The sequence below is a fragment of the Musca domestica genome, unplaced genomic scaffold (assembly GCF_030504385.1).
Source record: "Musca domestica strain aabys unplaced genomic scaffold, Musca_domestica.polishedcontigs.V.1.1 27, whole genome shotgun sequence".
NCBI classification, from domain to species: Eukaryota; Metazoa; Arthropoda; class Insecta; order Diptera; family Muscidae; genus Musca; species Musca domestica.
In genome coordinates this window covers 6,085,093-6,111,130 of record NW_026712286.1, presented here as the reverse complement: position 1 = coordinate 6,111,130, position 26,038 = coordinate 6,085,093, and the positions used below count along the sequence as shown (strand labels likewise).

Here is a 26,038-nt window from a genome sequence, read left to right as displayed (position 1 = left end):
TATTTTTTAAGGACCTTCAGTAAACATGGATTTTTAAAAAATATTTTTTTAATTAACTTCAGTGAACGAGGATTTTTAAATAAATATTTTTTAAGGACCTTCAGTAAACGTGGATTTTTAAAAAATATTTTTTTAAGGACCTTCCGTAAACGTAGATTTTTTAATAAATATTTTTTAAGGACCTTCAGTGAACGTGGATTTTTAAAAAATATCTCTTAAGGACCTTTTATTAACGTTGATTTTTCAATAAATATTTTTTAAGGACTATCAGTGAACGTGGTTTTTAAAATATATATTTTTAAGGACCTTCAGTGAACATGAATTTTTAAAAATTAATTTTTAAGGACCTTCATTGGACGTGGATTTTAAAATAAATATTTTTTAAGGGCCTTCAGTAAACGTGGATTTTTAAATAAATATTTTTTAATGACCTTCAGTGAACGTGGATTTTTTGAAAAATATTTTTAAGAACCTTCAGCAAACGTGGATTTTAAATAAATTTTTTTAAGGACCTTCAATAAACGTGGACTTTTTACATTTTTTTTCAAGGACCTTCAATGAACGTGGATTTTTAAATAAATATTTTTTAAGGACCTTCTGTGAATGTGGATTTTTAAAAAATATTTTTTAAGGACATTCAGTGAACGTGGATTTTTAAATAAATATCTTTTAAGGACCTTCTATAAACCTGGATTTTTTAAGAAATATTTTTAAGGACATTCAGTGAACGTGGATTTTTAAATAAATATCTTTTAAGGACCTTCTATAAACCTGGATTTTTTAAGAAATATTTTTTAAGGCCCTTCTGTCAACGTGTATTTTTAATAAATATTTTTAAGGACGTGGATTTTTAATTAAATATTTTTAAGGACCTTTTATCAACGTGGATTTTTTTAAAAAAATGTAAAGGATAAATATTTCTAAGGATCTTTTATCAACGTGGATTTTTTTAAAAATATTTTTTCCAAGACCCTAAACGAACGTGGATTTTTAAAAAAATATTTTTAAAGGTCCTTCAGTTAACGTGAATTTTTAAATAAATATTTCTAAGGACCTTTTATCAACGTGTATTTTTAAAAAATAATTTTTAAGAACTTTCTATCAGCGTGGATTTTTATATAAATATTTTTTAAACCCCTTCAGTGAGCGTGGATTTTTAAAAAATATTTTTAAGGACCTTTTATCAACGTGGATTTTTAAATAATATTTTTTCAAGGACCTTTTATTAACGTGGATTTTTAAAAAATATTTTTTCAAGGACCTTCAATGAACGTATATTTTTAAATAATTTTTAAGGACCTTCAATGAAAGTGGATTTTAAAAAATTATTTTTTAAGGACCTTCAGTGAACGTGGATTTTTAAAAAATATTTTTTCAAGGACCTTCAGTGAACCTGGATTTTTAAAAATATTTTTTCAAGGACCTTCAGTAAATGTGGATTTTTAAATAATTATTTTTTAAGGACGTTCAGTGAACCTGGATTTTTTAAAAATAATTTTTCAAGGACCTTCAATAAACGTGGATTTTTTTTTTATATTTTTTCAAGAAACTTCAATAAACGTGGATTTTTAATTAAATTTTTTTAAGAAACTTCAATAAACGTGGATTTTTAAATAAATATTTTTTTAGGATCTTCAGTGAACGTGGATTTTTAAATAAATATTTTTTAAGGACCTTCAGTGAACGTGGATTTTTAAAAAATATTTTTTAAGGACCTTCAGTGAAGGTGGATTTTTAAAAAATATTTTTTAAGGACCTTCAGTGAACGTGGATTTTTTGAAAAATATTTTTAAGAACCTTCAGCAAACGTGGATTTTAAATAAATTTTTTAAGGACCTTCAATAAACGTGGACTTTTTACATTTTTTTTCAAGGACCTTCAATGAACGTGGATTTTTAAATAAATATTTTTTAAGGACCTTCAGTAAACGTGGATTTTTTTAAATATTTTTTAGGGCCTCCAGTGAACGTGGACTTTTAAATAAATATTTTAAGGGCCTCCAGTGAACGTGGATTTTTAAAAAAACAAAATTTTAAGGACCTTCAATAAACGTGGACTTTTTAAATTTTTTTCAAGGACCTTCAATGAACATGGATTTTTAAATAAATAGTTTTTAAGGACCTTCTGTGAATGTGTATTTTTAAAAATTATTTTTAAGGACCTTCAGTGAACGTGGATTTTTAAATAAATATTTTTCAAGGACCTAGAGTGAACGTGGATTTTTAAAAAATATTTTTTAAAACCTTTCACTTGAACGTGGATTTTTAAAAAACATTTTTTAAGGACCTTCAGTGAACGTGGAATTTTAAATAAATATTTTTCAAGGACCTTCAGTGAACGTGGAATTTTAAATAAATATTTTTCAAGGACCTAGAGTGAAACTGGATTTTTAAATAAATTTGTTGAGGACCTTCAGTTAACGTGGATTTTAAAATAAATATTTTTTAAGGGCCTTCAGTAAACGTGGATTTTTAAATAAATATTTTTTAATGACCTTCAGTGAACGTGGATTTTTTGAAAAATATTTTTAAGAACCTTCAGCAAACGTGGATTTTAAATAAATTTTTTTAAGGACCTTCAATAAACGTGGACTTTTTACATTTTTTTTCAAGGACCTTCAATGAACGTGGATTTTTAAATAAATATTTTTTAAGGACCTTCTGTGAATGTGGATTTTTAAAAAATATTTTTTAAGGACATTCAGTGAACGTGGATTTTTAAATAAATATCTTTTAAGGACCTTCTATAAACCTGGATTTTTTAAGAAATATTTTTAAGGACATTCAGTGAACGTGGATTTTTAAATAAATATCTTTTAAGGACCTTCTATAAACCTGGATTTTTTAAGAAATATTTTTTAAGGCCCTTCTGTCAACGTGTATTTTTAATAAATATTTTTAAGGACGTGGATTTTTAATTAAATATTTTTAAGGACCTTTTATCAACGTGGATTTTTTTAAAAAAATGTAAAGGATAAATATTTCTAAGGATCTTTTATCAACGTGGATTTTTTTAAAAATATTTTTTCCAAGACCCTAAACGAACGTGGATTTTTAAAAAAATATTTTTAAAGGTCCTTCAGTTAACGTGAATTTTTAAATAAATATTTCTAAGGACCTTTTATCAACGTGTATTTTTAAAAAATAATTTTTAAGAACTTTCTATCAGCGTGGATTTTTATATAAATATTTTTTAAACCCCTTCAGTGAGCGTGGATTTTTAAAAAATATTTTTAAGGACCTTTTATCAACGTGGATTTTTAAATAATATTTTTTCAAGGACCTTTTATTAACGTGGATTTTTAAAAAATATTTTTTCAAGGACCTTCAATGAACGTATATTTTTAAATAATTTTTAAGGACCTTCAATGAAAGTGGATTTTAAAAAATTATTTTTTAAGGACCTTCAGTGAACGTGGATTTTTAAAAAATATTTTTTCAAGGACCTTCAGTGAACCTGGATTTTTAAAAATATTTTTTCAAGGACCTTCAGTAAATGTGGATTTTTAAATAATTATTTTTTAAGGACGTTCAGTGAACCTGGATTTTTTAAAAATAATTTTTCAAGGACCTTCAATAAACGTGGATTTTTTTTTTATATTTTTTCAAGAAACTTCAATAAACGTGGATTTTTAATTAAATTTTTTTAAGAAACTTCAATAAACGTGGATTTTTAAATAAATATTTTTTTAGGATCTTCAGTGAACGTGGATTTTTAAATAAATATTTTTTAAGGACCTTCAGTGAACGTGGATTTTTAAAAAATATTTTTTAAGGACCTTCAGTGAAGGTGGATTTTTAAAAAATATTTTTTAAGGACCTTCAGTGAACGTGGATTTTTTGAAAAATATTTTTAAGAACCTTCAGCAAACGTGGATTTTAAATAAATTTTTTAAGGACCTTCAATAAACGTGGACTTTTTACATTTTTTTTCAAGGACCTTCAATGAACGTGGATTTTTAAATAAATATTTTTTAAGGACCTTCAGTAAACGTGGATTTTTTTAAATATTTTTTAGGGCCTCCAGTGAACGTGGACTTTTAAATAAATATTTTAAGGGCCTCCAGTGAACGTGGATTTTTAAAAAAACAAAATTTTAAGGACCTTCAATAAACGTGGACTTTTTAAATTTTTTTCAAGGACCTTCAATGAACATGGATTTTTAAATAAATAGTTTTTAAGGACCTTCTGTGAATGTGTATTTTTAAAAATTATTTTTAAGGACCTTCAGTGAACGTGGATTTTTAAATAAATATTTTTCAAGGACCTAGAGTGAACGTGGATTTTTAAAAAATATTTTTTAAAACCTTTCACTTGAACGTGGATTTTTAAAAAACATTTTTTAAGGACCTTCAGTGAACGTGGAATTTTAAATAAATATTTTTCAAGGACCTTCAGTGAACGTGGAATTTTAAATAAATATTTTTCAAGGACCTAGAGTGAAACTGGATTTTTAAATAAATTTGTTGAGGACCTTCAGTTAACGTGGATTTTTAAAAAATATTTTTTAAGGACCTTTAGTGAACGTGGATTTTTAAAAAATATTTTTTAAGGACCTTTAGTGAACGTGGATTTTTAAAAAATATTTTTGAAAATACGTTCATAAAACGTCAATGTTTTTTGATAACTATCTGCCACATCGAATCAATAATTTATTTCAGTTTCAATATTAATAATCGAAAAAAATACCGCAATAAAAATGACACATTTAAATAACAATGAAATAACAACAACAACTATGTCGACAATGTCATGTGAATTGTTTGCAAATGATTGTTTTTGCTGTTGCTGTTTGTTCGTTGCAATTGCTCGTGTTGCAATTTGTATGTCAATGCACCAAAAGTTCAGTTCAACGCCACCGCTCAATGTCTTGACAAACATGCGGCCGTTCCATGAGCATGGGCAAACAATGCAACAACAAAAAAGTGACAAAACTTTGAAAAGCCAATTCGGCACGAACAAGCGAACTTTGAGCATATTTTCGATGGCGTTTTTCAATTTCTATGTGTATTTTTGCTGCTCCCAGTTTTTGTTGTTGGTGTTGTTGCTGTTCTGCTATTGAGATTTATTAATAAATGTGTATTTAATTTAAGTGTGCATTTCTGTGTCAAACATTGTCTAGAATGCAAAAAGCTCACACACACACGCACGTACAGCAAACATTCAAAAACCAAGCCAGTCGTTTCAAAGACAAGTCTACTTTGAAAATTGTATTTCCAAACCTTTTAAGCAGCCTGAATTGAAAATGTCATAACCGATACCAAATTCCCCAAAAAAGAGTACTACTTGGCCTTCTAATTTTACATGGCAACCCTGCCACTATATTTACGTATCCTTCCCGCCCTGAGCCTAGCAGGAAAGAAAACCCTCCTAAATCTGAAATTATTTTTACCACAAAGGACATTTGGAAAATTTCGGCGCATGTCTGTTGCTCAAGGTCCTTCACCATTTGTTGTGTGGTTCCGATGTCAATGACCTCCTCTTTATTGTTATTATTGTTATGATTATTGTTAATATCTAAACATGTTTGACTTTTTATACAACATGTGTGTATGTGTGTGTGGATAATAACTTAATTCGGATTTATTTACAATATTATAGTTCTCACAGCTAGAACACCAGTCATTGGAGACAAACAAAAAATGTTGAAGTTTTTTTTTCTTAGATTTTTTTTTACAACCCAATAATTAAGGAGGTACAGTGGGACAAGAGCAAAATTATATTTTTGCAATTAAAAAATTAACATAAATAGGGTTGATATAACGCAAAAATATATATTCGCCACCGGAGCTTGAACCCATTATGGCCAACAAATACCAATTTTTAAACAAATCCGAGAAAAAATGTGGCCAAAATCATCAAAATACCGAATATCGGGAGGTACCGTTGTATGGGGACTATACCAAAATGTGGAGCGATATATCTAATTTTCAATACCAACTATCCTAGACACAATACAAATTGCTCTGCTTAATTTTAGCGCTCTACGTCAAATAGGACTCCTAAAGAATATGGATTTGGTAAAAATATTTTTTCAAAGACTCCTAAGGAGCATGGATTTTTTAAAATATTTTTTAAGGACTCCTTATGAACGTGGATTTTTTTAAAGATATATTTTTCAAGGACCTTCAATAAACGTGGATTTTTTAAAAATATTTTTTTCAAAAACGTTGATTTTTTATATTTTTTAAGGACCTTTCATCAACGTGGATTTTTGAAAAAAAAATATATTCTTTAAGGACTTAATATTAAAAAATATTTTTAAGGAATTTCTATCAAGTATTTATGCTGACATAATTTTATGCATGGATTTTTTAAAATATTTTTTAAGGATTTTGTTAAAAATATTTTTTTCAAGGACCTTAAATAAACGTTGATTTTTTAAAAATATTTTTTTCAAGGACCTTAAATAAACGTTGATTTTTTTAATATATTTTTAAGGACCTTCAGTTAACGTGGAATTAAAAAAAAATATTTTTAAGGACCTACAATGAACGTGGATTTTTAAATAAATTTTTTTAAGGACCTTCTATCAACGTGGATTTTTAAATAAATTTTTTTAAGGACCTTCTATCAACGTGGATTTTTAAATAAATTTTTTTAAGGACCTTCTATCAACGTGGATTTTTAAATAAATTTTTTTAAGGACCTTCTATCAACGTGGATTTTTAAATAAATTTTTTTAAGGACCTTCTATCAACGTGGATTTTTAAATAAATTTTTTTAAGGACCTTCAGTATTTATGCTGACATAATTTTATGCTGATTATGAATATATATACTTTTATTATAATATTTAGGGATGTTACAAACGGAATGACAAAGTTAATTGACCCTCCTTTCCAAGGTGGATGGTATAAAAAAGTATGCCAACACCAAGCATGTTTCTTCGGGATACCGTAGGTTTTCTATAAGAATGATGAATATCAGATAAAGTAGATAATGTAAAAATTATCCACGTTGTTCAGATAATTTTTGGATAGCGCAGGTAAATTTTAGATAAATATGTTTTCCATAAAATATATATTTTTTTCGTTGTTAAATTAGATACTTTTTAGACAACGTAGATAAATTTTATATTAGTTGGCATTAGGTAGATAAATAGGCTAATTTTTGGACGAAGAAGATAATTTCCATGTTGTCTCGATAATTTTTAGATAATGCAGATAAATATAAACTACATTTCAGATAAAGTAGATAACATTAGGAAACAGTAGATAAATTGTATGTAATGTAGAACCTCACAGATAAAGCTAAAATATTTTAGATAATGTAGATAAGTTTTAAATAAAGTAGAATATATTTTACATAGGGCAGGTAAAAAATCTGCATCGATCATTTTGATGTCGTAGATACATTATGCACGTCGATTGGATAACGTAGATAAAATATCCGCATGTTTGGTAAATGTATATACCTTTTCTATGTCGATTTAATAGCGTAGATAATTTATCTACGATGTGCAGATAATATTTATAATATCTTTGTATGTTTCGATAAAGTAGACAACTTATCCATTTGATCTAGATAACGTAGCTAATTTATCCGTATGCTCAGGATAACATAGATAACTTATCCGCGTACCTATAGCCTATCCACATATTCTATACAACATATAACAAATATAACTTATCTACGTGATGTGAATAACGCAGATAACTTATCCACGCGATCTGGTTAACATAGATAACTTATCTGGTTAACATCTGAGTTATTTGGATAACATAGATAACTTATCCGTATGACCTGGATAACAAAAATAAATTATCCGCTTGCTCTGGTTGACATAAATAATCCTAGATAACATAGATAACCTATCCGCATGATCTGGATAACATAGGTAACTTATCCGCGTGATATGGATAACATAGATAACATATCCAGGTGGGTAGTCTGAAAAACATAGATAACATATCTGCTTAATCTGGACAATGTAGATAATGTAGATATCATAACCATGTCGATTGTCAGGATAGGGTAATTAAACCACGTTATCCAGGTAATTTAAATAATTTATCCACGTCGATTGGATAACGTAGATAACTTATTCACGTTATCTAGATAATGTAGATAACTTATCCACATCGATAATATATCATAGATAATTTATCCAAGTTATCTAGATAATGTGGATACCTTATCTGTTATCCAGATAATGTAGACACCTTATCCACGTAATCTAGATAATGTAGAAAACTTATCCACGTCAATTAGATAACGTAGATAACTTATCCACTTTATCTATATAATGTAGATAACTTATCCACGTCGATTAGATAACTAGAGAACTGATTCACGTTATCTACATAGAGTAGATAACCTATCCATGCCGATTAAATAACACAGATACCTTATACATGTTTTCTGGATAATGTAGATAATTTATCCACGTTATCTAGATAACGAAAATAACTATTCACGTTATCTACATAGCGTAGATAGATTATCCACATCGATTAGATAATGTAGATAACTTATTCATACTATCTACATAGCTTAGATAACTTATCCACGTTATCTAAATAATGTAGAGAACTTATCTACGTTGTCTAAATAGTGTAGATAACTTACCTATGTTATCTAGATAATTTAGATGACTTATTCACATCTTTTAGATAACGTAGATAACATTCCCCCATTATCAAGATAAGGTAGATAATTTATCTACGTCGATTAGCTATCGTAGATTACTTATTTACGTTTGAAGATAATGTAGATAACTTATACGCATTATCTAGTGTTAATTATCTCTTATCTAAAGATTATAGATAACTTTGTGTTATTTATCTAAAATTAATTTAAAACAAAAAATATTCAAAATAATTTTGTTCGTCCCACGGTGCCACCCTTCAAAAAAAGTGTACGCCTCCAATATTATGTATTTAATGCTACAACATTTATCAAAAACCAGGCTATAACGCACACACACACAAACACACTTCTCTGCATCTCTGTGAGTGTGTGTGTGTGTGAGCACGATGGCCCTGAACTCGTTCAACGACACACAACATTTGCAATGAGCGAGCCAGCGAATGGGTGAACTTTTTTTAAACGATAAACGCCTGAACAGCCACCAAAAGTCAAGTCGGCCGATAATTTTCAGTCATGGGCAACAAAAAAAAAAAAAAAAAAAAAAAAAACAAAAAAAATCTATTTCAAACATAGCTGGGCCACAGAATGCAGCGGCAACATGCAACAACCGACGCAACATTCAACACGGCAACCCCAAAAACCAAAAACTCTACTTCGACCAGTGTTTGTTGTTATTGTTGTCGTTGTTTTGGTATTTGTGGCACAAGGTGGCGACGTCGGCATTTTGGTGACTGGCTAGCCACTCCAAACTAAAAAAAATCCCAAGGCATTTATTGGTGAACTGTTGGAATATTTCGGTTGTTGCTGGTAGCATAATTGCCGTTGGAGAAACAACAGCAACTACAACAACAAAAAAATCGAAGCAACCTACCTTCAGCGGATTGGACAAATTGCAGGGTATTTAAAAATAGACTTGTGGCAGCCGATATTAACTCGTTCTATTGGGGTCGCTGACATGTGTATGGCGGCGGCGGCACAGCCCCTCAATGTTCCAGGCAAATGGTATTAGAATAATGTCCACAAACTTGGCTTACACAAATAAAGCTGTAAGAGAACTTAAGTTTTGGGGGGTGTATCCTTTTGTCCTTGTGACCTTCAGCCAAAGAAACAAAGTTTCAGGCCAAAAACATACTTTTAGTTTGAGTTGCCAAAAAACCAAAGTAAGGTTAATAATTTTTGACATTCACTGGAAAAAATTGGAAAACCCTGATTGTCGAAGGATATGTTCTTCCCAATATCCTTTTGTTCTCAAAATCCCTGACATTTTTTTTTAATTTTCCATTACAAGTGTATTTTATTTTATTTTATTTTATTATTTTTTTTTTTTGAACATTCAAATGTCCTGTAGGTGTAATGTTGTGTTTTGTGAAAGTTTCTATTCTTGGCATCGTTGTAGAAGAAGTCAAGTCCTTGAAATTTCCCATTCTCTTTTGGACATCCGATGTCATGTCATTGACATCGTTAAAGTTCATTTAACTGGTGCCTCTGCTGCTGGTGTTGAGGACATACTCTAGTATGTGACGACACAGATGGGAAATAGAAGAGAGAGAGGGATACAGAAAGAGAGAGAGGAAGATACAGAGAGAGAGAGAGAAAGTACGTGATTTAATGAAAAGGAAAGGAAATCTAAATAGAACGGAAAGAGGGAAAGGATATGCTTTCATGAAATAGACAGGAAGCAAAGAACAAAGAGAGAGAGAGAGAGAGAGAGAGAGCGTTGACAAGCTTGAATAGTTCGCAGCTTTCGCAAATGGCGGAATAACAGCGACCTCTACACTTTATTAAATGAACTTGAAAATAAGTCTGCAAAGGACTTCACACATCCTGAAAATATCCTTTATTTGTCAAGCGTTTGAATGATTTTTTCTTTTTCACGTTGTTGGAAACAAATACATAACTTATCTGCTCTTTTTAGATAAAGTATATAACTTATCCACGATCTTTGCTTAGTTTAGATATCTTATCCAGGTTATGTAGATAATGTAGATAACTTGTAAATGCTATGAAGACAATATATATAACATTTTAATCACGTAGATAATTTATCTATGTCCTTGGGATTTTGTAGATAAATTATCTAAGTCCTTTGGATATAGATACCTTATCCACACCTTTTGTACAACTTATCCAAGTGTTCTAGATAAAAAATATATGTTATTTACATCTTCTGGATAACGTAGATAACTCATCCACGTCCTTTAGATAACATAGATAACATCTTCTGGATAACAAATATAACTTTCAACATTCTTCGGATAAGAAATGTAACTTATCCACGTCTTCTGGATAAGAAAGATACTTATCCACGTCTTCTGGATAAGATAGATATTATATCCACGTCATGTGGATAACTTAGATAACTTATTGACATCTTTGGGATAATGTAGATACTTTATACATATCTTACGGATAACATAGATAACATATCCACGTCACGTGAACAAGGTCGATAAATTATTCGGGTCTTCTGGATAACTCAGATAACTTATCAACGTCTTGTGGATATCTACGATAACTTATCCACGCCTTATGGATAACCTAGATAACATATCTATGCCTTCTGGACAACCTAGATGATATATCAACGTCTTCTGTATAACGTAGATAACTTATCTACGCTTTCCAGATAACCTAGATAACATATTCACACCTTCTTGATAACACCGATAACTTGTTAACGTCTTCTGGATAACGTAGATATCATACACATCATATGATAACAAATCTGATTCATCTACGCCTCCTAGATAACTTATCCAAGTCTTCTGGATAACTCAGATAACTTATCCACGTTTTCCGGATAACTCAGATAACTTATCCATGTCTTCTGAGCAACTCAGATAACTTATCCATACTTCTGGATAACTCAGAGGATTTATCCTCACCTTCGGGATAACGTAGATAACTTATTCACGACTTCTGGACAACTCAGATGATTTATCCATGTCTTCTAGATAACGTTGATAACTTATTCGCGCCTTCTGGATAACGTAGATAACTTATTCACATCTTCTGGATAACGTAGATAACTTATCCCGATCTCCAGGATAATGCAGAAAACTTATCTACGACTTCTGGTTAACTTAAATAACTTATCCACGTATATTGGATAACTCAGATAACTTATGGAAGTCTTCTGGATACCGTAGATAACTTATCCACGCCTTGGGGCTGGCGTAGATTATTTATGCATGTCTTCTGGACAACTCAGATGACTTATCCATGTCTGCTAGACAACGTAGATAACTTATCCACGCCTTCAGGATAACGTAGATTACTTATCCATGTCTTCTGGACAACTCAGATGACTTATCCATATCATCTAGATAACGTTGATAACTTATTCACGCCTTCGGCATAACGTAGATAACTTATCCCGATCTCCTGGATAATGTAGATAACTTATCCACGTCTTCTGGATAACTCAGATAACTTATCCACGACTTCTGGTTAACTTAAATAACTTATTCACGTATTTTGGATAACTCAGAGAACTTATTCATGTCTTCAAGATAACTTATCCATGCCATCGGGATAACGTAGATAACTTATCCGTGTCTTCTGGGCAACTCAGATAACTTATAAATGTCTTTTAGATAACGTAGATGACTTAATCACGCCATCTGGTTAACCTAAATAACTTATCCACGTATTTTGGATAACTCAGATAACTTATACAAGTCTTCTGGATACCGTAGATAACTTACCCACGCTTTCAGGATAACGTAGATAACTTATCCATGTCTTATGAAAAACTCAGATAACGTATCCAAGTCTTCTGGATAACGTAGATGACTTATCCACGCCTTCGGGATAACGTAGATAACTTATTCATGTTTTCTGGACAACTCAGATAACTTATCCATGTCTTCTGGACAACTCAGATAACTTATCCACGTATTTTGAATAACTCAGATAACTTATCCACGTCTTCTGGATATTGTAGATAACATATCCACGACTTCTGGATAACTTAGATAACTTATCCACGCCTTCTAGATAATGTAGATTGCTTATCAACCTCTTTCGAATAACATAGATAACATATTCACACTTTCTGGATAACGTAGATAACTTATCAAAATCTTCTGGATGACTTAGATAACGTATCCACACCGTCTAGATAACTCAGATTGCTTATCCAAGTCTTTCGGATAAGGTCGATAACTTATCCACATCTTCTGGATAACAAAGATAACATATCCTTGTTATGTGGATAACTCAGATAACTTATTCATGTCTTCTGGATAATTCAGATAATTAGACTCCTTTATTTGGATAATGTAAATAACTCATAACGATCTTTTGGACAGCGTAGATAACTTATCTACGCTACTTGGACAATTTATCTCCGTCTTCCGGATAACCTGGATACACGTATTCACATCTTTCGGATAACGAATATAGCTTATCTACGACAGAACAGATATCTTATTCACATCTTGGTATGATGTAGATAATTTATCCACGTCTTCTGGATAACTTTGGTAACTTATCCACCGTTTTTGAATAACGTGAATATCATTTGGATAGTTTAGATAATCAATTCTAGATAACATAGATTACTTTTTGGATAATATAGATAATTTATCTACGTTCCCTATGTAACATATATAACTTGTCAACATAATTTATCTACGCTATCCAAAAACGTAGATAAATTATTCACGTTTTTTGGATAATGTAGATAATTTATCTACGCTTCTCGGATAATTCAGATAACCTATGACATTAAAAAATGGTTTCTGATCTATGGAATTAGCATCAACCTTCTGTGAACTCAATTTTCCGCCACCAACACCCCATGCTGAACAGGAAACGGAAATAAAACCAATACAGAGTTAAAATGGCAAAGCAAAGAGAGAGAGAGAGAGAAATGAGAGAAAAAGCTTCCAACTTTATATTTTATTTATTTTTGGCAAATCGTTGTTATGTTTGAACCAAACCACCATGGCAACACTTGAGCTTTTGGCATCAGACCATTTGGTTGCAAATGACTGTATTAATCATACTAAAATGGCACGCGCTTCAAACTTTCAAGTTCAAGTGAGAGGGAGAGAGAGAGAGCTACCACAAAACATTAGATGACTTGTTTGAAATGGCAAATTGAAGAAAGCGCGAAACAAAGCTTTTGCCACTCTCAAACGCATTGAAACCGAAAGTTCTTTTCCATTTGTGTGTTGTTTTTTTTTTATTATTTTTGCAATGAGAAGCAACTGGTTGAAGTAAACAATGGCATGAGGTTCAACGCTGCTCCGCTCTGTTCTAATGGCCAGCAAGGAAATTCTAACATGTTGGAAGCACATGGCGTATGCTTTGCTTTTATTCCACATTCGCCCAGCAGTGCAGCAGCATCGTCGTGTTGTCCGAACGGAAAAAGAAATTTGTCAAAATTCGCCAACTAACCAATTGAATATCGTCGTTTCTGTTTGTTTACAGTTAGTCATTCGCTAAAGCGCTAAATTTGAAATTTTGAAAATTAGACTCTCAACAAAATAATGCCAGAGCGTAGCTAATGCATAGCTAAATTTTGTGGATGAAATGATTTGTGTTTCAAAAATGTTCGCCGTTTTATGAAAATGCATAAAGACTTGACAAAGAATAAAACCCGTAAAAAACAGCTGAGCTTCTAAAGGAAATCCGGAGGAAATTTCAATATTTTTTTCTATTGCCAACAACAACAAGAAAATTAATTTTTGTGTGATAAGAGAAAACCAAGTAAATTTATTTAAATAAGTAACACAGAGAAATAATTCCAAAATTAGAAAATTTTGAAAAAAAAAATTAAAAAATTAAAATAAAAATCTTGAAAAAAATACAAAAACAAAAACGGTGCCATATTTAGAATAAAAAAACTCAATCTCAATTTTGAAAAGTGCCGCCATTAGAAATTTAAAAAAAAAATCTATTCTCTAAAGGAAAAAATAGTGCAAAATAATTTTAAGTTTTAAATTCCAACTGCCAACTACAACAACCACAACTGCCACTCTTTGTAAAGTCCCCAAGCGTTGAGACTTTTTTGCCATATTTTCAGATTTGAAAATTTTACAAGATTCCTTCGAAAGCCATTAAACCCCAACCACGTCTGGTCAACATGACTGTTGGCTCCCGTGAAGACCTCTTTGCCAATGCAAAGCCCATCGATGATACGGAACGCCTGATCGGCAGAGTTCTGGCAGGTGAGTTGAGAGAAACATAATTAGAAATTAAGGAATTTACAAAAAAAAAATAAATAAATAAAGGTGTCAAGTAAAAAAACTGTAAGTTCGGCCACCATTTGGAATGAATTTGGCAATTTTCCAAAAATAAAAACCGTTACAAATACGACGACGTGGACCTGCATTGGCAACATAAAACATAATATTCAAATGCGAAACTTGAAAAAAAATCTTAAAAAAAAACCGAATATCGGGAGGTACCACTATATATGGGGGCCATACCAAAACGTGGACCTGCACAGACAATTTTCTGTCATAGACTGTAGTATCCATGACGAACTTCAAATACCAAATTTGACACAATTCCGGTGAATAATGACGCTAAAATCATCAAAATACCGAATATCGGGAGGTACCGTTATATGGGGGCCATACCAAAACGTGGATCTGTACAGACAATTTTCCGTCACAGGCTGTAGTATCTGTTACGAACTTTAAACACTAAATTTGAGACGATTCCGGTGAATAATGTCGCTAAAATCATCGAAATACTGAATATCGGGAGGTACCACTATATATGGGGGCCATACCGAAACGTGGACCTGCACAGACGATTTTCTGTCATAGGCTGAAGTATCCGTTACGAACTTCAAATACCAAGTTTGAAACAATTCCGGGGAATAATGTCCCTAAAATCATCAAAGTACCGAATATCGGGAGGTATCGTTATATGGGGGCTATACGAAGACGTGGACCTGCACAGACAATTTTCTGTCACAGGATGTAGTATCCATGACGAACTTCAAATACCAAATTTGAAATAATTCCGGTGAATAATGTCGCTAAAATCATCAAAATACCGAATATCGGGAGGTACCGTTGTGTGAGGGCTATACGAAGACGTGGACCTGCACAGACAATTTTCTGTTACAGGCTGTAGTATCCGTTACGAACTTCAAATACCAAAATTGAAACGATTCCGGTGAATAATGTCGATAAAATCATCGAAATACCGAATATCGGGAGGTATCGTTGTATGAAGGCTATACGAAGACGTGGACCTGCACAGACAATTTTCTGTCACAGGCTGTAGTATCCGTTACAAACTTCAAATACCAAATTTGAAACAATTCCGGTGAATAATTGCGCTAAAATCATCGAAATACCGAATATCGGGAGGTACCGTTGTGTGAGGGCTATTAGAAGACGTGGACCTGCACAGACAATTTTCTGTTACAGGCTGTAGTATCCGTTACGAACTTCAAATACCAAATTTGAAACAATTCCGGTGAATAGTGTCTCTAAAATCATTAAAGTACCGAATATCGGGAGGTAACACACTATGTTGGAGGGTATAATAAACTCCAAAGTTCTAAAGCTATGTTATCTTATCTAAAAAATATAAATAGCCAGATGACATTTGACCTCATTTAAACAGAGGGAAGTGATTTATGATCGTTTTTGTTGTTCGAAATTTTGACCCTTTGTGGGGGAGGTACCAGAAGAAATTGTCCGATCTCTACCATTTTTATATCAGATCTTGTGTTGATGGAAATATTGAGATATACCAAGTCGGAGTGGAATCGGATGTTATTTTTCGTATTTTATGAGATTCAGGATTATTCAAAATTTTGACCCTTTGTGGGGAAGGTACCAGAAGAAATGGTCCGATCTCTACCATATTTATAACGGATCTTATGTTGATAGAAATATTGAGATATACCAAGTCCGAATGAAATCAAATGTTAATTTCGTATTTTATGAGCTTCATAAAGATTCAAAATTTTGACCCTCTGTGGGGGAGGTACCAGAAGCAGTGGACCGATATTGTCCATTTTCGCACCCGACCTAGCACTGATGTAAATATTAGGATTTGCAAAGTTGGAGCAACATCGGATTATCGTATCTCTATCTGTGCAAAAAATATATTTTTTTGAAAATTTCGACCTTTTGTGGGGGAGTTACCCCAAGGAGTGGACCGATATATTCCATCTTAACACCAGACCTTGGGTTAATAAAAATATTGTGCTGTGCGTAATTTGAAGAGAATCGGTTTCGTACTTTACTTTTTATAAATGTTCTATTTATTCAAAATTTTGACCCATTGTGGGGGAGGTACCAGAAGGAGTGGACCGATATTGTCCATTGTTGCACCAGACCTAGCACTGACGCAGATATTAGGATTTGGAAAGTTTGAGCCAAATCGGATTATCCTTTCACTTTCTGTGCAGTAAAATAGTTTTTTGAAAATTCCGAAATTTGTGGGGGCGGTACCAGAAGTAGTGGACCGATATATTCCATCTTCACACCAGACCTTGGGTTAATAAAAATATTGAGATATATGAATTTCGAAGACATTCGGACTCTTACATCACATTTTATGAGAGTTGTAATTATTAAAAATTTTGACCCTTTGCGAGGGAGGTACCAGAAGCAGTGGACCGATATTGTCCATTTTCGTACCCGACCTAGCACAGATGCAAATATTAGGATTCGCAAAGTTGTAGCAAAATCGGATTATCCTTTCACTTTTTGGGCAAAAAATATATATTTTGAAAAATTCGACCATTTGTGGGGGAGGTACCAGAAGGAGTGGACTGATTTTGCCCATCTCCGAACTCGATCTAGGTTTGATAATAATATTGCGATATACCAAGTTTGAACCAAATCGGATACTCCCTTCGTGAGTTATCGTGCGCACCAGCCAAACAGACAGACGGACGGACGGACAGACAGACATCTCTAGATCGACTCCAAATGTTCGGAAACGGATTTGGTCCAAAGAGACCAAAAAGAGACCACTAAGCGGCTCAAAATTGGCGAAAAAAGCTTAGCCATCAATCTCATTTACTTCCCACAAACACACACAAATCGTCTTACCACAGCCTGTAATAAAGACACACATACATATGTAACAATATCCATTTCCCATTTGGTCCTTACCACAACAAAATCTATCATGCCCTGGGCAGAAGAACAAAAAAAAAAACAACAACAAAATAGTTTCAGATATTACTTTTGTTTTTCCAAAAACATAGATTTTTTCTTTGGACATAAATGTCTTATCATTTACGCCTCAAGAAATCTCAATGGAGCGCACAGGCCCAATATCAAGGGAGAGGGTCATGCAGACCCGAGGGAGAGAGAGAGAGAAAGCGAAAAAGAGAATTCATGCGTTCATATATTTTATCTATACCTTTTGGTGATTGTGGCCCAACCGAAATTCATTTTTGCAAATTCAGAACAAATTCCCTCCCTACCCCCTCTCCCACCTCTCCAGCTCCTCTTCCCTGCTTTCCCTTTCATTTCTAATGTTCTCCCAAGTGTTTCCCACTTCTTTTTTTTTTGTTTTTTGTTTTTTTGGTTCATGTTATTACCGTACCTCTGTATCTGTTGATAGCCGGTCATTGAACCTAATATTTTAAACAAAGTTAACCTAAATTTCTGTTGATTATTTCATGTCTCGGTATTGGTTAGCATTTAGTGTGATAGGAGAATATATACATGTGTGTGTGTGTGTGTTCGCTATTCAGGTTTATTTGTTGTTTTGCAAAAAATTTCTTTCGTTGATTTCAAGTGTATGGTTGGGGCCCGGGGTGGTGTACTTAACTATCACTTTCTGTTAGACAAACATCCAGAGGGCGGGGAGGGGAAGAGGGGGATCAAAGCTTGTACGCAAATACCTTCAAGTGGGTCGCCAAAAAAAGCTTTGTAAATACGGCATTTTATTAGCGAAAATAAATAGTTTAGGACCCTCACTAATGTCTTATAATCTGATGAACAATTTCCAACAAATGTTTTGAACTTTTGTTAATAGTTTTACCTTATCTGTCATTATTTGATTCGGAAAATAGAATTCGTTTTGCGTTCTAGGCAGAGGGATTTACTCATCGACTTGCAAAGAAAAAAAAGAGATATGGAGAGGTGATTTTTTCATTTTATAGGTCCTGATCTCTGGAATTCAACTGGATGGAACATCGTTTAGATAAAATAGATAAATTGCGAATTTTATAGGTTCTGAGTCGCATAAGTTTTCTGGTCTCTGGAATTTAAGTGGATTGAAAATCGTTTAGATAAAATAGATAAATTGCGGATAATGTAGATAATACATTTATTTCAAGTGTATAACCCATCCGGAGCATTTAAATGTAGCAAATAATCATTTTATGCCATCCAGATAAATTATCTAACCTATATGCATAAAATAGATAACCCTTTTATATCAAAAATCATGAGATTTAGTCATTTATATGATCAAAGAAACATATTCTCACATTTTAGATTCTATGGATAAAAAAGATAAATCGCGGATAATGTAGATAACCAAATTTTTGTCATTTATTTGAAGCGTATAATGCATCTACACCATGTAAATATGGAAAATGATCATTTTATGTCATCTAGATAAATCAGATAAATTATCTAAGGCATGTGGATAAAAGATATAAATATCGTAGATTAACATTTTATATCAAAAATGATGAGATTTTGTCATTTATATGTTCAGAGTGACATATTTTCACATTTAAGATTCTATGGATAAAATAGATAAATCGTGGATAATGTAGATAACCAGTTTTTTGTCATTTATTTCAAGCGGATAATGCCCCTAGAGTATGTAAATATGGCAAATGATCATTTGATGAAGTATCTAGACTTCAGATAAATTATCTAAGGCATGTGGATAAAAGAGATAATTATTTTATTCGAAAAAAATCACATTTCAAGTTATTTCGAGGGCACGGATAAATCATCTATGGCTTGCGGATAAAATAGATAACCTATCTATGCCAATTAAATAATACAGATTTTTATTAGAAGACATTTAGCTGCACAGAAAATAATTTTACACCATGTGGGTAACGCGGATAAATCATCTATGGTATTTGGATAAAATAGATAACCGACGAAACTCACTTAGATAACCTAGACTCATGTCCAATGAAATGAGAAAATAAATTTTAATTTTACGTAATTTGGATAACGCGGATAAAACATTTCAAACAAATGGATAAAATAATTTAAAAAATTGTAACGCGGATAAACTGGATAACTTATTTTTGACACATATAAATGCATGATCATTATAGATCGTTTAGAAAACGTGGATAATTTATTTTCAACTTGTGGATAAAGAATTTGATCATTTTTGAACAGTTGGATAATGTGGATAAAATCTGTGATCTGTTCGGATAATGTGGATAATGGGTTTTGAACTCACGGATAATGTGGGTAACTTATTGGGAATTGAGGTGAGAATATATATTGTCATTAAAGGCCATTAAGATAACGTGGATGACCATTTTTACATTGCGGTTAAAAGGGGTTGTCTGTTGTAGGTCGTGGATAACGTTTTTTCAACATACGGATAAAGTGGATAATTACTATAGATCGGTCGGATAACCTGGATAATATTTCTACACTCTCCGAATGAGTCGAATTAAACACTTAAACACTATCCGGATAAGGTGGATAATAATAAAACATTATCCGCATAAAGTGGATAACATTTCAGCACTCTGCGGATAACGTGAAAACCATTTTTACATCTTTCGGATAACGTGGATAATATATTCAGACTGCGAACAACCTTTTTTGGTTATCCAGATATCGCGGATAACTTTTTTTTGTTATCCGAATAACGCGGATGATATATCTGCCTTATTCGGATAATGTGGATAATCGTTTCATGTTGTCCGAATAACATGAATAATATTTTTTCCACATCCGGATAACGCGGATAAAATTTTTTGTTATCCGAACTACGTGGATAATATTTTTAAGCTATTCAGATGACGTGGATAAAAGTTTTACCTTATTCGGATAATGTGGATAACAAATTTTCTCTATCCAAGTTACGTGGATAATATTTTTACTTTATCCTAATAACGCGGATAACGTATTTTCATTATCCAAATACCACGGATAACATTTTTACATTATCCAGATAAAGCGGATAACATTTTTTGCTTATCCGGATAACGTGGATAATTTTTTCCTTATCCGTATTACGCGGATAATGTATTCAGACTGCGAATATATTTTTTTTTTGTTATCCAGATATCGCGAATAATTTGTTTCCGTTATCCGAATGACGCGGATAACATATCTGCCTTATTCGATTAACGTGGATAATCATTTTTTCTTATCGCATCTACGTGGATAAATTTTTTTCTTTATCCGGATGACGTTAATAAGCTTTTTTTCTTATCCAAGCTACGTGGATAATATTTTTAAGTTATCCATATAACGCGGATATCATTTTTTTATTACCCCCAGTAACATGGATAGCATGGTTACCTTATCCAGATAACGTGGATAATATTTTTTCATTATCCGAATTATATGGATAATATTTTTGACCCAACGAGGTAACGTGGAAAATATTTTTAACTTATTTGTATGATGCGGATAACAATTTTACATTATCCGAGCCATGCGAATAGTGTATTTACTTTATCCGAACTGCATGAATAATATTTTTCTCTTATCCAGACAACGCGGATGGCATTTTTTCGCTATCCAAATTACGTAGATGATACTTTTACCTTATCGGGATAACATTTTTCCCATTCGGATAACGTGGATAATATGTTTACCTTATCTGAGAAACTCGGATAATATTATTTCATTATCCGCACTACGTGGATAATATTTTTGCCCTGTTTGTATAAGGTGGATAATATTTTCCTTTATCCAGAAAATTTTTACATTATCCAACTATGAGGATAATATTTTTACCTTATCTAGATAAAGCGAATAAGTTTTTTTTTTAACCGAGCTATTTGGATAGTGTGTTTACTTTATCCGGATAATGTGGACAATATTTTTACCTTATCCGGATAATGCGGATAAAGTTTTTACCTTATCTGGATAATGCGGATAATATTTTTACCTTATCCGGATAACGCGGATAAGATTTTTTTTATTATCCGAGCTTTTTGGATAGTGATATACTTTATCCGGATAATGTGGATATTATTGTTATCTCATTCAGATAACGCGAATAATATTTTTACCGTATCCGGATAACGCGGATAAGATTTTTTTATTATCCGGGATATTTTGATGGTGAATTTGCTTTATCCGGATAATGTGGATAATATTTTTATCTTTTCGGATAACGCGAAAAATATTTTTACCTTATCCGGATAACGGGGATAAGATTTTTCCTATTATTCGAGCTATTTGGATAGTGATTTACTTTATCCGGATAATGTGGGTATTATTTTTATCTCATTCAGATAACGCGAATAATATTTTTACCTCATCCGGATAACGTGGATAAAGTTTTTACCTTATCTTGATAAAGCGGATACGATTTTTTATTATCAGAGCTTATCAACATAGCTCATCCATTTACCTTTTCCGGATAACGTGGATAATATGTTTTCTTATTAGGATAACGTGGAATATATTATTACTTTATCCGGATATCCTGGAAAACAATTTTCTTATTATCCACATGACCCGGATAAAGTGTTTAGTACCTGAAAAACACGGATATATATTTCTTTAATTTTTTAGATGACGCGATTATTAATTTTTCTCATCGAAATAAGAAATATATGACAACTTAACTCGTTTAACATAAAAGAAATAATTCAATTTTCCCTAAAATACGCTATTCTGCTCCTTTCTTTGTGTCACCATACTACCCTCCCCTCCCTTCCCCCTCCTAATTGCAATTATTAAAATAAAATATGTGTAAATAATTAATTGCTAAAAAAATAGAACACAAATTAAGAAACAAAATCCATCCAGTCATGGACCAAAGACCACTCAAACAGACGCACACAGACACTCTCCCTACAGACAGACCCTGCTGCTCGCTCTCTCACCTATTAAGACTGCCGCTTTGACGTTTGTTTGTCAGTCCGACAGTCTGTTTGTTTGTTTTCGTTTTCTTCTATTTTATTTTTGCAAAAAATAACAACCAGCAATGAAAACGAAATTGTTTGTTACGTTCTATGTTCCATATATTTCTTTCACACTTTCACCCTCTCTCACTCTTTCATTTAATCATTGTATCAATATGGCAAACACCGCCACCTCCTCCGCCTCCTCTACTCAAATTCTTTTTATTTGTTTCTTTTTTAGCAGCAACTAAATTCATGGCGCACCGACAGACAGACAGACCGACACACCGCATAGCTTGAAATTGTAATAAAATCATGTGAATCATGGTGAGGGAGATGGAGAGGAGGGATTGGTGTTGTAGACATTAGTGCCTCAACGCTGCTGGCAAGTTCAATGACCGCAAATATCCGTGGCCTAGTTCGTTGGCAAATAATAATGAAAATAAAAAGCTCCAAGCAAATGAATTTTACAACAACAACTCTTAAGAAAATATTCTCCCTCTCTTTCTCTGTGGCAAAATTCTCTTCTTTATGTTGTGAGAGAGAGAGCACATTTGTCTCCCAATCAACAAACACTTGCAACCACACACATTCTATTGCAAATCGTATTCACATTCGCATTGTGACCGATTTCTTATTGGAAACGAATGTTGTCTTTGGTTCGTTTAAACGACTAGCTCTCGTGTCATTCGCGTCGAGCAACAGTATGAGCTGGCCGATGATGATAGCATGAAATAAATATTCGTTGTTCCTGCTCCAAACACGAAGTGTGTTACAAAACTAACGTTACGGATATTTGCCATATTTTAAGGGGGCGGCGAAGTGCTAGGGGTGGGGAGCGAATCCAAGTTGAAAGTGATTGAACTTTTGTTCGCTAAAGGTCATCTGCTAGAGGTTTATATATTTTTTGGAAAGTAAGAGTGTGTAGGTGTGTGTGTGTGTGTGATATATCACACAGGTTGGGGTGGGAAAGTGAGGGGGATATAGGCTTATATATCTACATATATTGAGCTGAATAAATATTGGTTTCTGGCTAAATAGATAAATTTGAAAAATATATCTGGGAAATGTAGATTAAAAAATTATTGAAAAATTAATAACATTCACCTTGTATCTGTGATGTCTAGATAATGTATATATGCTATGTAAATAAAGGAGACACTGTATCTACAAAGTTAAGATGCCATGAACAATGTATCTACAATATTTAGATGCAACAGAAAATGTATCTATGTTTTTTAAATATCGGTATCTATGATATCTACCCCACATGGAAAATGTATCTATGGCATTTATTCATAATAATGTATCTATGAGATGTAAACACACAGTATCTGTAAAGTTTAGATTTCAGGAAAAATGTATCTACAATATTTAGATGCCACAGAAAATGTATATTTGATATTTAAATATCGAGAAAAATTTATCTATGATATCTAGACCACATAGAAAATGTATCTATGAAATTTATTGATAATAATGTATCTATGATATTTAAATACACAGTATCTGTGAAGTTAAGATAACATGAACAATGTATCTACGATATTTAAATATCCGTAAAAATGTATCCATGATATCTAGACCACATAGAAAATGTATCTATGACATTTATTGATTATAATGTATCTATGATATGTAAATACACAGTATCTGTGAAGTTAAGATGTCATGAACAATGTATCTACAATATTTAGATACTGCAGAAAATGTATCTACGATATTTAAATATCGGGAAAAATGTATCTATGATATCTAGACCACATAGAAAATGTATCTATGACATTTATTGATCGTGGATTATGTATCTGCGATATGTAGATAACGCAAATAATGTATCTCATATTTTTGATGGTGTGTCAAATGTATCTACGATATCTACGACAATATGAAAACAATGTATCTATGATATTTATATGTGGCCAAAAATGTATCTACAGTGTTTAGATACCAAGAAATGTGTATCTATGATATCTAGACCACATAGAAAATGTATCTATGACATTTATTGATCGTAGATTATGTATCTGCGATATGTAGATAACGTTAATAATGTATCTAAAATATTTGAAAGTATGTCAAATGTATCTGCGATATCTAGATAAACTGGAAAATGTATCTTAAGTATCTACATAATGAAGACAATGTATCTATGATATTTAGATGTCGTCAAAAATGTATCTACAGTGTTTAGATTCCGAGAAATGTGTATCTATGATATCTAGACAATGTGTATAAAGCATCTATGACCTTTACATGTTGTCAAAAATGTATCTATGACATTAAGACAACGCCATAAATGTATCTATGACATCTGCCTAAGGCGTATTATGTATTTCTAACACATAGATACCGTAGAAAGTGGTTAAATATCTGGAAAATGTATCTGCGACATCTAGATAGTGTTGAAAATGTATTTTTAATATCTAGTTAACGAAGACAATGTATCTATAACATGTGGATGCCATTGAAAATGTATCTATGATATCTAGATAGCTTAAAAATGTATCTATGATGTCTAGATAACATGAATAATGTACCTATTATTCAAGGTGACATTTGGATAATCTAGAAAATGTATCTTTAATATTTAGATAACGAAGGCAATGTATCTATAACATGAATATCCCGCTAAAAATGTATCTATGATATTTATATAACATAAAAATGTATCTTCGATATCTAGATAACGTGGATAATGTATCTATAATTTATAGATGTGGCGAAAAAAGTATCTATGATACCTAGATAATCAGGAAAATGTATCTATTGTGCTTAGATACCCACAAAAATGTATCTATGACATCTAGATAACACAGAAAATGTATCTATGATATTTAAATACCGTTGAAAATGTATCTATCACATCTATGTAGAATGTTTATCTTTAATATCTAGATGGCGTATAAAATGTATCTATGACGTGAGGTATGTATCTTCGATAACTAGATGACATGTTAAATGTATCTATGACGTTGAAAATGTATCTTTGACATTTAGATGGCGTATGAAATGTATCTATAACGTGGAATATGTATCTTTGATATCTAGGTGGCATATAAAATGTATCTATGACGTGGGATATGCATCTTTGATATCTAGAGGTCATGCAAAATGTATCTTTGGCTTGTAAAATCCATCTTTGATATCTAAATGTCATATAAAATGTATCTTCATCGTGGAAAATCTATCTTTGATGTGTAGATGACGTGTAAAATGTATCTATGACATATATATTTGATATCTAGATTGCGTGTAAAATGTATCAACGGCTATGTGAGTGTATCTTTGATATCTAGAGGGCGTGTTTAATGTATTTATGACTTGGAAAATGTATCTTTGAAATCTAGATGTCATTTAAAATGTAGCTTCGTCGTAGAAAATGTGTCTTTGTGTAAAATGTATGTATGACATAGGATAATATATCTTTG

General features: G+C 32.1%; 1 protein-coding gene across 3 annotated transcripts in view; it reads left to right on the top strand.

Annotated features, from left to right (window-relative positions):
• The window catches only part of LOC101896320 (ecdysone-induced protein 75B, isoforms C/D), a 307,818-nt gene that overhangs the window by 57,688 nt on the left and 224,092 nt on the right, over positions 1–26,038 (top strand). The window contains exon 1 of one of the 3 annotated variants that reach the window (XM_059124113.1): positions 14,445–14,769. The exons of the other annotated variants lie outside the window; for them this stretch is intronic. Within the exon in view, the coding sequence (XP_058980096.1) occupies positions 14,685–14,769 (85 nt within the window). The 5' untranslated portion in view covers positions 14,445–14,684. Of the gene's footprint in view, positions 1–14,444; positions 14,770–26,038 lie in introns of those variants that run through there. 3 annotated transcript variants of the gene reach the window in all.